The 12,237-nt window shown below is 43.6% G+C and overlaps 1 protein-coding gene across 7 annotated transcripts in view; it reads right to left on the bottom strand.

Moving 5' to 3' along the window:
• Positions 1-12,237, bottom strand: part of TIAL1 (TIA1 cytotoxic granule associated RNA binding protein like 1) — a 232,638-nt gene that overhangs the window by 60,569 nt on the left and 159,832 nt on the right. For all 7 annotated transcript variants that reach the window (XR_003942079.1, XM_030202615.1, XM_030202616.1 and 4 more), the window contains one exon: positions 3,226-3,349. Coding sequence is in view for 6 of the 7 variants with exons in the window: in XM_030202615.1 (XP_030058475.1) it covers positions 3,226-3,349 (124 nt within the window). In the remaining variant the exon portion in view is untranslated. The remainder of the gene's footprint in view (positions 1-3,225; positions 3,350-12,237) is intronic.

Genomic DNA, 12,237 nt, shown 5'->3' with positions numbered 1-12,237 from the left:
ATTAGTGGTGGGATGGCAGGAGTGGGGTTTTTCAGCAGCCACTCCTGAGCATGGCATCACATGACCTCACAGACTTGGATTTAATGGCAGTAACGGAGACGTGGTTCACAGAGAGCCATGACTGGGATATAGCTATACCTGGCTATAATCTATTCAGGAAGGATAAGGTAGGACAAAAGGGCGCAGAAGTGGCATTATATGTTAAGAATAATATTAAAGAGACAGAACTGCAGGATGAATGGGGTAAGGAAGAAGCACTTTGAGATGAACTGGTAAAAAAGAAAGGAAAATGTATTTACGTTGGAGTAATATATAGGTCACCTTCACAGAAAAAACGGACAAAGATTTAATCGAAGACATAAAAAAAAAAAATAGAAAAGGGGAAGTACTAATGACAGGTGATTTTAACATGCCGGACATCGATTGGAGTGTCCCTGCTGTGCAGTCGTCTAGAAGCAAAGGGATTCTCTACAGGACAAATTGTTTCAGCAGTGGGTAACGGAACCGACGTGAGATGGAGCTATCCTAGACCTGGTCCTCATAAACAGGGAGAATGTTTCTGATGTTACAATGGGAGAACACTTGGCATTTAACATCACTGAATGGTGTGGTTCAATATTAAGACAAAGGAGGAGAAGGCTTATTCAAGACAAAGTCATAGATTTCAAAAGAACTAACTTTCCTGAGATGGGGGAATTTCTCAGAAAAGAATCAGTTGGATGGGAACAGCTGAAGAAGTAGAACAGCAGTGGGCAAAACTGAAAGGAAGAATTTTAAAGGCAACAAACCTTTATGTTAAAAAATTACACAAAAATGAAGAGGAAAAGAAGGTTGCTCTGGTCTTGAATGCGGTAGCTGAAAAGGTAAGGGAAAGAAGATTAGCTTTCATACATTACAAGAAGACTCAGAAAGAGGAGGACAGGCAAAAGTATCTGGAAAAGCTAAGATAAGCTGCTGTCAGGAGTGCAAAGAAGCAAACAGAAGAAAGGATAGCAGATATGGCAAAATTGGGGAACAAGGCATTTTTCAGATATATAAATGACAGGAAGAAGTGCCATAATAGCATTGTGAGACTCAAAACTGAAGGGGAAGAATATGTAGAAGCTGATAAAAATAAAGCTGAACTGCTTAAGAATTAACTAAAGCCTAGTAATAGGTCTAATATGAAACAGTATATATTAAACAAACATACTTATAGTTTCCCCATTGCTTGCAGCCAGAGTGAACCCAGGACTAGGAGATGTGTGATAATTACCCTAGGCATCACCTCTTTCCCCACAGGAACTTCTGTGAACTTGTGTATCGAACCCATAAGTCCAACCCATTCATAATCTGTAAAATCTTATGGGTTTGAGAGATAATCTGTGACTATTTTAGAGCAGTGCTTCTCAACTCAGTCCTTGAGGCACACCTAGTTCCAACAAGTTTTCAGGATATCCACAATAAATATACATGAGATAATATCAAGGAGGCAGTGCATGCAAATCTCATGCATATTCATTGTGGATATCTTGAACATAAGAACAGCCATACTGGGTCAGACCAATGGTCCATCTAGCCCAGTATACTGCTTCCAGCAATGGCCAATCCAGGTCACAAGTACCTGGTAGAAACCCAAACAGCAGCAACATTCCAAGCTACCAAAACTCAAGGCAAACAGTGGCTTCCCCCACTTCTACCCGTTCTACACCACTCAGGATTTTATAGACCTCAATCATATTCCCCCTCAGTCGTCTCTTTTCCTGATGGGACTTGGTGTTCCTCAAGGACTGGGTTGAGAAGAACTGTTTTAGAGGAAATCATCCACTTGTATGGCTGATTCATTCAGCTTGCCAAAGGAGAAACACATCAAAAGATTCCAGAGAGAAAGAGAGAGAGAGAGGTGAAATGTATCATATCAGGTCCATGGACCAAAAGGAGAGGCAGCAGCAGGGTAGGACCTTCAATACAGGTTTTTCTACAGCTACATAAGAAATGTTCCATACTGGTACTGTTGATAGCATTATCTGCATGAATTGCAGAGTCATCCTGCCTTGTCTACAGAAAAAGGACTCCTTATTTGGGTCTGCCTCAAGCCCCCCTGAATCCCTAAGGTGCTTCTGTTAGGGAGACCTGAAACTTCAAGAATCCTCAGAAGAGAACAACTAAGTGTCTGTCTCGATGCAAGAATATCATAAATTAAACACTACATAAAAGCCCAGAAACAGATGAAAAGATCTGTAATCTTGGACATAAAAAGAAAAGTATGCATAAAGGTGGTGTGATAGACTCTAAACTGGCACAAATTCATATCAAAAGGGTGTAAATCTTATAATCTTAAAAGAAGGTTGTATAAGAAAGACACGATTAACCACATATCTTTGCCAAATGTTTCAGCCTTCACCTAACCTACGAATAAACTGTAATATAATAAAACAAAATAAGCTTTAGGTACTGTCATATACATGCAAAAGAGCTACAGAAATAATCTGTAATAAACCTATAGTCAATCAAGCTTTGAATATGAAGTCAAAATGGAACAAAAACATATTTGTACTGTTTGTCCTAATTAGATTGTAAACTCTGTTGAGCAGGACTGTTTCTTCATGTTCAAGTGTACAGCGCTGCGTACATCTAGTAGCGCTATAGAAATGTTTAGTAGTAGTAGTAGCAGCTCCCAAGGACAGCAAGTTGAGGAGGATACAAACCAAAGAAAAGAGAATAGAAAAAGAATTACACTTCAACATATTTTACTGATCTATTAGTTTTCTGATGTATTAGATTAATGATGTATTGACTTACGTTATTGTATTTCTCTTTTTGTGAATCAATTTGGGTTGTACTTTCATAGAAGGAAGGTGAGCGCAAAATAAAAGTTAACAGCATCAATCAGCATCAGAATGACAAATCTACTTCGTATCTGCTGTCACTTGAATAGGATTTGGTGAAAAAAGAATAACGATTTTGCTTATAGTGTTCATGATTAAACAGAAACAAACAAACAAATATTTGCTATTCCACTTCTGGTTTGTTTTGTCTGGGAGTATTTTGCTAGTATTGGGACAAAATTCCAAGAGACTAAAGCTATGCAGGGAAAAGACTGATTTTACTAACATGCAAGTTACTTACATGTGATTCTGAATTACCTCTTTTGGGAGAAATGATGCTGGGCTCAATGGACCACTGTTCTGACTCAGCAAAATAATTTTTATGCAATACTGAAATAACATTTAAATAAAAAATTACCTGCTGTACGTTTTTAGTCATGTCAGGAGATTCTTTACCCCAATAGCATTTAACAACATGCCCCTCAATTGTAGTTCCATTCACTGAAACAATAGCATGAGCAGCACTTTCATGAGTTGAAAACCTAGAAATAAAACAAAACAGGCCTTAAAATCCAAAGTGACTTTTATTGGGTGATGCATTCACCTACTGCAGCTGAAAATCTGAAGTCACATCCAGTCTAGATCCAGTGAAAACGTTTGGTGACAATATGGCAATTGGCATTTACCAAAATTAGGGTTTCTCAACACAGTTCTGGAGATACACCAATTTGGCCAGATTTTCATAAAAACCACAATGAATATGTATAAAAGAGACCAAGTCTTGTCTTCCTCTAGTTTTTACAAGTGGCAGGTTTGGTCCAAAATCCATACCCAATTCCATGTCTTGCTACCAAGAAAACTCCCACTAAAACTAGCGAGACCATTCTCCAAACACCCAACTGCCCCATGCTCAATATTAAGAGTTACATTACCATGGATGCTTCATGTAGATTACCTCTGTCTTCCTGGAAGCATGATGCACCCATATTGCCACCTACAACACATTGGCTTGTATGCTCCCTTCTTTAGCTCTATAAAATTCCATAAGACTAAGCAAAGATTCAATCCCTCCCCCTCGTTTCTTTAACCTATTACCCCCCCCCCATATGTCCATTTTACTACCGTCTTGTGTGTCCCAAGTATATTTAATTTCATTATTCTGGTTATCACATCTGTTAGTTGTTTATTCCAGGCATCTAAGGAAAATAATATTTTCTCACATTTCCTCTGAACCATCTGCCTAACTTCCAAACATGACCCTTAATCCTTAGGAACACTAGCAAATAAAAAAAAAATGGTCTGATATCAGTACAAAATACCCCAAGAATATACCTGGCAAACCTGTAAAAGTAGGGGACTAGCTCAAAAGTCTTTGAAAATGAGTAGGGCTGTCCACAGATTATAATTTTTAATTGCATGACTAAATAAAGGGACCCCATCACACTTCCTCCTGTATAGAAATGTCAGAATTATGGTATGGCTTGAAGCAATAGCAAAAGAGTTGGAATCTGGCTTGAGGAGAGCTCGAACCCTGGTGAATTGCCCAACATTTGGCTCAGTGAATATCTTTCTACACCCTGGAAAACTTCACAAATCAACTGATCAGCCAGCCAGTCCTGACACCACAATAGTTAGCAACAGAAAGAACATTTCTCCTTCCAAAGGAAGACCTAAGTAACATCCCTAGAAGAGAAAGACTAATAATTTGTTTGACTGTGTACAAGATGTTCATGGTAATATACCATTGAATTGACTCTAATAACAGGGTGATAGGAGAGCAGTAAGAGGAGAACATGTGGCATTAAAGACTAGTTAAAACTGAAGATATCATGGGTGGATTCCAAAAGAGCTTGTTTTGGGCCAGTTAGAACTAGTCTGTGGTCATTTAATGAACAGAGTAACCAGGAAGGGGGCATATGGGATTGTAAAGGATGCTAGATATGGTGGAAGCCTGTCTTGAATGCTTTGAAAGTGAGCATAAGAAGCTTAAACGTTATACGTTGCTCAGTTGGAAACCAGTGGGACCAAGACATGGTAAAATATGCAGCATAAACAGGCTGAGGGCAGGAGGTCACTGGCTCACTGACTAGGTGACTTCATTAGTTTTCTTCCTGAGAAAGAAAGAAAGGTGGTTTGATGTGGGCTTATAGGCCTCAGGTTGTTGTTTCTTTAAAGAAGGTAGGAGTTCAGGACCTGACAGTTTCTCATAAATCCACTTTCTTCCGTTTAGAATGGAGGTATGTGTGTTTGGGGGTGGGGGGAGTGGACCAAAAGGTTTAATCAGGCACTGCTCCCTTCTACTATTGAGATGTTTCATTGGTCCCCTACTTGGCTTGTTGGTGTGCCACTGTAGATTACTAATAACCTAGAGCAGGAATGGCCAACCTTGGCCCTCACCATGTCAGGTTCTTGAGACTTCAACTGCACATGCATGTGCGTGCCACTGTTGCACAGGACCAGGTAAACCATTTGAGCCATTTAATACTTATCATCTGAAGTACTTAATATGAAACGTTTTATTTTTGTTGGCAGTTACTTCAGCTGCAGTGTGAGTGAGCTCCAGGCTGTAATAACTGATCCGACTTATGCTGTTTTTCAACAGCAGAATGGTTCTGTACAACTGTCTTAAGTTTGTTCCCAAGGTAGTGTCAGGAGTGGCCTAGTGGTTAGGGTGGTGGACTCTGATCCTGGGGAACTGAGTTCGATTCTCACTTCAGGCAAAGGCAGCTCCTTGTGACTCTGGGCAAGTCACTTAACCCTCCATTGCTCCAGGTACAAATAAGTACCTGTATATGTAAGCCGCATTGAGCCTGCCATGAGTGGGAAAGCGCGGGGTACAAATGTAACAAAAAAACAAAAAAAAAAACCTCTGAAATCTCAGTACATCATAGACTCATCATACATTCACCATTACGATACTTTGTAAGCCACACTGAGCCTGCAAATAGGTGGGAAAATGTGGGGTATAAATGTAACAAATAATAATACAAAAATAAAAATAATAGTGCAAAATATAGATAGATGTACGTTCTCAAAACTGAGAAATTTCAATTACTAAACTGAAAATAAAATCATTTTTCTTACCATTGCTGTCTGGTGATTTCATTTTTCTAATCACTTGTTTCCTGCTTCTGGTTCCCTCTGAACTCTGTTTCCAGGGTATCCTATCCATTCATTATTTCTTTTCTCTCTTCTTCACTTCCTGCTCTATATTCAAGTTCAATGTTCTTCTATTTTTCTTCATCCTGAAATCTGTCTAGTTTTCATCTATTCTCTTCCCTTCATCTCCCCTCCACGGGCACTATCTCCTCTGTCTCTTTTCCCTTCCCCTCCCACCATCTCCTCTCTTCTTTCTTCTCTTCCCCTCCCACCATCTCCCCTCCCCCCTCCATGGGCACCATCTTCCTCTCCTTTCCTTTTCTCTCCTCCTTCTATGGGCATAATCTTCTCTTTTCTCTCCCCTCCATGGGCACAATCTTCTCTTTTCTTTCTTCCCTTTTGCTCCCCTCCCCAGGCATCATCTCTTCTCTTCTTTTGTCTCTTCCCCTCTCCTCTATGGCCATCCCCTTCCCCCCTCCAAAGGCACCATCTCTTTCTTTCTTCCATTTCTTGTATCCCCTCCCCTCCAAGGGAAACATCTCCCTTGTTTGTTTATTCCATCCCTATTTCAGATCCTAGCATCTTTGTCTGGCCTGGCTGCATCTTCCCTCCCCTTCGCCTGCACTCTGGCATCTCACACTCTCCTCCTCCTCACAACTCATCCCACAGTCTCTCAGTTTTCTCCTGCAGATCCCAGCATCTTTCTCTGCCTCTCCTCTCCCCCTGCACTCAGGTATCTGGCTCTTCCCAACCCTCCCTTTACTGTCTGCAGCACTAAACAGACGCTGCTTTCTCGAGCCAGGAGCCCTCCCTCTGTAGAGTCCTGCCAACAGGAAGCTGTTAGAGGAGGCTGGAGCGAAGTCTCAAGGCTTGAGAGTAGCAGCATGCATCTAGTGCTGCACACCTCCTTGGTGCTGCAGACAGTAAAGGCAAGCTGAGAGGGAGATACCAGAGCATGTGTGTGCGGGAGGAGACAGCGGCAGTGCGGTGGAAGCAGGAGAAAATTATGTTTCAACATTTTTATTGATGGTACAACCAACTTAACAGTCAACATTCTCAATATATAACCAGTGGAGAACCAAATGGACCGGTTGATAACAGGATAGCAAATACATCATCATACATTTTTACATTTTCTCCCCCCCCCCCCCCCCCTTGAGCTACTCATACTTTAGATCCAAATATTGCAACATTTCTCATCCCCCCCAACAAACCCCCCCTTTATCAAATTGAACTACCCTCACCCCAAGAGACAATATTGTTGCCTCACAGGGTCTTAGCACTTATGACCCTCACAAGGTATTGCCCTAACAGATCAACAAAACCACTTCCTCCCCACCCCCTCCTCAGCCCTCCCACCTTCTATATTCAACATTGTTACTGATGGCAATTCAGGGAAAACCCTGTGCAAATAAGAGATCTCCAAAGGAAAAAAATGTCCTCCTCTCTCTCCTCCATCCCTATAGAGTATTAATGATGAGACTGCGCCCATGAGAATTTAAGATGTTCAAATAGGGGTTCTGTCTGGGCCTTTGCATTCTGTCAGGTTCTCGAGGCAGAACCGGAATACGTGAGCCCTTGGGCCACTGCCGAGAAGCGGCCGCGGCAGGCAAGACCACCCTGGAACTGGATACACAGAACAGCAGGACTGGAACTCTGGACTGGAGTAGTACTGAGGCCGGCAACTAGAACAGGCAGAACAGGAACAATTTCACCTGCGCTTGACCACCGTTCCTCTGGAGTTGAGCTCCGGAGTGCGGGTGGCCGGTAGGACTTGCAGGATAAGGCATGAACTGAAGAACCAGAGGAGCCACCCCGGGTCCGGGATACACGAGGGAGACTAGGCTAAATACTAGACTCGGACTGAAAGCTGCATGCAGTCACTAAACCAGAAACACAAGACAGACCAAGGGGACAAGATGTACACAAAGGCTAGGCAGAGACAGGATTCAGGATATACACTCAGGATATACACACTAGCTAGGCAGACAGTATTCAGGATATACACACTATTTATTTATTTTTTTTGCTACATTTGTACCCCACGCTTTCCCACTCATGGCAGGCTCAATGCGGCTTACATGGGGCAATGGAGGGTTAAGTGACTTGCCCAGAGTCACAAGGAGCTGCCTGTGCCTGGTGGGAATCGAAATCAGTTCCTCAGTTCCCCAGGACCAAAGTCCACCACGCTAACCACTAGGCCATTCCTCCTTCACTAGCTAGGCAGAGACAGGATTCAGGATATACACTCAGGATATACACACTAACTAGACAGAAGCAGGACTCAGGAAATACAAGCAAGCTAGGCCGAAACAGGAAATACAAGCAAGCTTGGCCGAAACAGGACTCAGGGTATACAAGCAAGCTTGGCACAAACAGGACTCAGGGTATACAAGCAAGCTTGGCACAAACAGGACTCAGGGTATACAAGCAAGCTTGGCAGAAACAGGACTCAGGGTATACAAGCAAGCTTGGCAGAAACAGGACTCAGGGTATACAAGCAAGCTTGGCAGAAACAGGACTCGGGATATACAAGCAAGCTTGGCAGCAGCAGGACTCAAGATATACAAGCAAGCTTGGCAGAGCAGACAGAAGAAGTAACCAGGAACTAGCAGTCTTTGGGCAGGCAGCGGACAACAGAATAAACAAGGAGCAAACAGAGTCTTTGGGCAGGCAGCAGGCAGAGGAATAAACCAGGAGCTAACAGAGTCTGGGCTGAAGCTTCAGCAGCTCCAAACGCAGAGCAAGGCAAAGGAAGGACTAGCAGTCCACAGACTCAAAGCAGAAGGGCAGCACCCACACAGAAGGACTGGAAGTCCACAGACACAAATAGCAGATGGGCAAGAGCCCCAGAGAAAGGCTAAGTAGCAGCGCAACAGTGCTCTCACTAACCTCACGGCCTTTTGGCATAACACACTTACTATGCAAAGGCCCTGAATGCAAGCACAGCACTTCCTTATGAAGGCTCTCACTGATGATGTCACCTACTGCAGGACAGGAGAAGGCAACACCACTCACACCAAGTAGAGGCTTGGAACACATAGGAAGAACAGGCAGGAGCCATCTTGGAAGCTGGCACAAAACAAGCAGGAGCCATCTTAGATGCTGGCTCCTCAGAGAGGCATAGCTCACACAGGTGAGGTCTAGTGAAGCAATCAGCACACAGAGACAGAGACAAAACTAACACAGAAACAGACAGAAGCCAGCATAGATGCTGACCCCCAGAAATAAGGTAAGTCTGAGGGTGGTCACGACCAGAGACGTGACAGGTTCCATATAAGCAAAAATGACTTCCTTCGTCTAAACGTTCCCTTTGCCTCCCAAGAGACCAGAATATGTATCTGATTCCTCCAATGCCAATAGGCCGGCGGGTCTGGAGAGATCCAATATTGCAAAATAACTTTCCGTGCACTAGACATAGTTTGCGGCTCAAGAGAGTTGCGATCCTAGGTAGAGGACAAAAAGCTCCCGGGACTTCCAGCAAGAGCCCTGGACATCCCAGCCCTGGACAAAAATCTCCTAATCTGTTCCCAAAAGCTCCGAACCCTCGGGCATATCCAGAAGGCGTGATTTATAGTATGGTGCAGATGCCCACACTTTAGACAAGATGAATCTCCTCCAACATGAGCCACCTGGATGTTGGGCATAAATGCTCTCAAAATCACTCGAAACCCACACTCACTGAGTCTCGCATTAGTAGTTAAGTTATAGACCCCCTTAAGGGAAGCCAATACATCCCAGTGATCCAGCACAATCCCCAAATCCATCCCCCCATCTAGCTTTAGAGGAGAGAAATCTTTCAGGGTCAATTCACTCACCAGAGCTCTATGGAGTTGTGAGACTGATAGTCCTCAAATCTCCACTTCAGCAAAAATCTCCTGAATCAAAACCCTCACCATGATCTCTAGTAGGGACCTATCCAAGGAAGAGATGCAGTGTTGCAATTGCGCATAGGCAAACCTATCCCTCCAGGAACCACCCACCCGACCTAACAAATACTCCAAAGAGAGCATCTTCCCTCCTTCCCCTACCACATGCTCTAACAGGGAAATCCCTTCTCTTTCCCAAGCTTCGAAAGTGGAGTTAGCCATCCCAGGGGAGAACAACCCATTCCCCCGAATGGGAAGTTGAGAGGATGGTTTTCGGGCAGAATCTGAGAGTTCAAGAGATCTCTACTTCCTTGTGACAGAGAAGGAAGAGTCATATTATCTAGATACAACTCCCGAGTAATCCCTCTTCAGCAGGATCGGCATACAGCTCATGACAGGAATCAAGACAAACCTCGCTAATGGCCTCATCAGCATGCACTCTCTGCCCTCTCTTATCTTGAATTGTTAGAATCCTTGGAGACCCTCCCTTAGGGCGGGCTAACCTAGCCAATAACCTACCCGTCTTGTTTCCTTGTCTATATAGCAAATATCTATAATATGTCTAAGATTTAAGCGCTCTCTGGTGTAACAATGACTTCATCAACACCTGAATATCTAGAACTTGTTGGCGATGCTTCCCCCCTCTAGAAGCCCCAAAACGCTGCTGCGCACGATGCAATTGCATGCCCAATCTTAAGATCTCTCTGTCCCTAGCTTTCTTGACATGATAGGACTAGCTAATTATCTTGCCCCATAATACCACCTTCGCAGTTTCCCAATAGAGAATGGGGTTCGACCCATGGGCAGCATTAGTGTCTACAAACCCCTTCCAACAGCTTTAAAAACTTTCCGGGTCATTGTATAGGTCCAGGGAGAATTGCCATCTATATCGGCCACCTCCCAGAGATCCCAAGGACCATTCCATCCACACCCAAGCATGATCAGAAATAACATAGGGCCCCAACTCTGCTTTCACTACTTTACTAAAATCCTTTTTCGAAACCATAATACAGTCTATCTTGGCCTGTGTAGAGTGAGCTCTAGATAAGAGAGTATAGTCTGACTTCGTTGGCTGGAGCTCCTTCCATACATCAACCAAATCCATGACATACACCAGTTGTCTCAGTCCTTTATTAGTGTGATAGGACACTTGTGGGTTTGGGTTAGATCTATCCAAAATGGGATCCCACACCGCATTAAAGTCCCCTCCCACTATCCAGGAAGCATTTTGATGTTGTAAAGGAAGGTTAGTCACCCTCCTATAGAAAGTTTTGTCATATTGGTTAGGGGCATAGACATTGCAAATTAAAAAGGTATGTTGTTTCATCATCACTTCTGCTAAAACAAACCTCCCCCCTGGGTCCATCGCTATTTTCTGCACCCTATCCGCCATTCCTTTTCTAACCAGAATTGCCACCCCACCCTTCTTCCCTTGTGCATCCGCTGCCACACAATCCCCCACCCACTAGGTTCGGAGCTTAGTGTGTTCCAAAGCCTGCAAATGTGTCTCTTGCAACAGTGCAATATCTATACGGTTTCTCTGTAGGTGTTGCAGGATTTTTGTTCTTTTAATGGGCCCATTTATACATCCCACAATACTATCTTCACCATGTATCATAACAGTAAGAAACTGCCCATTTGCAAAGCCCAAATAATTCCACCTGTCCCACGAGAAGGGTCCCAGCCAGCCCCCCCCCCCCCCCCCAGAACTTCAGTGCTCCCCGAACGCAGATTCTCACCATCAAAGAAAGGGAGAGAGAGAGACGAGAAAAAAAATCTGCCTCCCCCCTCCCACCTATCCCTTCTCGTACCAACCCCCCTTCCAATATTAGTTCCCCCCCACAGGAAGCGTCACATATAACGCCACCCCAGCGATTCTAGCTCTGAGCAGATCGAACCCCAAGTATGAAACCTCCCATCTAGAAATGCCCACATCCCTACCACTTAATATTGCCTCACCAATCTACTACATTTCTTTGAAGGGATGAACAAACATGTGAATAAAGAGGAGCCGGTTGATATTGTGTATCTGGATTTTCCGAAGGCGTTTGACAAATAAGTACCTGTATACAATATGTAAGCTGCATTAAGCCTGCCATGAGTGGGAAAGTGCAGGGTACAAATGTAACAAAAAACAAAAACAAAGTACCTCATGAAAGACTCCAGAGGAAATTGGAGAGTCATGGGATAGGAGGTAGTATTTTATTGTGGATTAAAAACTGGTTAAAAGAGAGAAAACAGAGAGTAGGGTTAAATGGTCAGTATTCTCAATGGAGAAGGGTAGTTAGTGGGATTCCCCAGGGCTCTGTGCTGGGACCGCTGCTTTTTAACATATTTATAAATGACCTAGAGATGGGAGTAACTAGTGAGGTAATTAAATTTGCTGATGACACAAAGTTATTCAGTTGTTAAATCGTGGGAGGACTGTGAAAAATTACAAGAGGACCTTACGAGACTGGGCG

Source organism: Microcaecilia unicolor, chromosome 5 (genome assembly GCF_901765095.1).
Source record: "Microcaecilia unicolor chromosome 5, aMicUni1.1, whole genome shotgun sequence".
NCBI lineage: Eukaryota > Metazoa > Chordata > Amphibia > Gymnophiona > Siphonopidae > Microcaecilia > Microcaecilia unicolor.
This window is presented reverse-complemented; position numbering and strand designations above follow the sequence as displayed.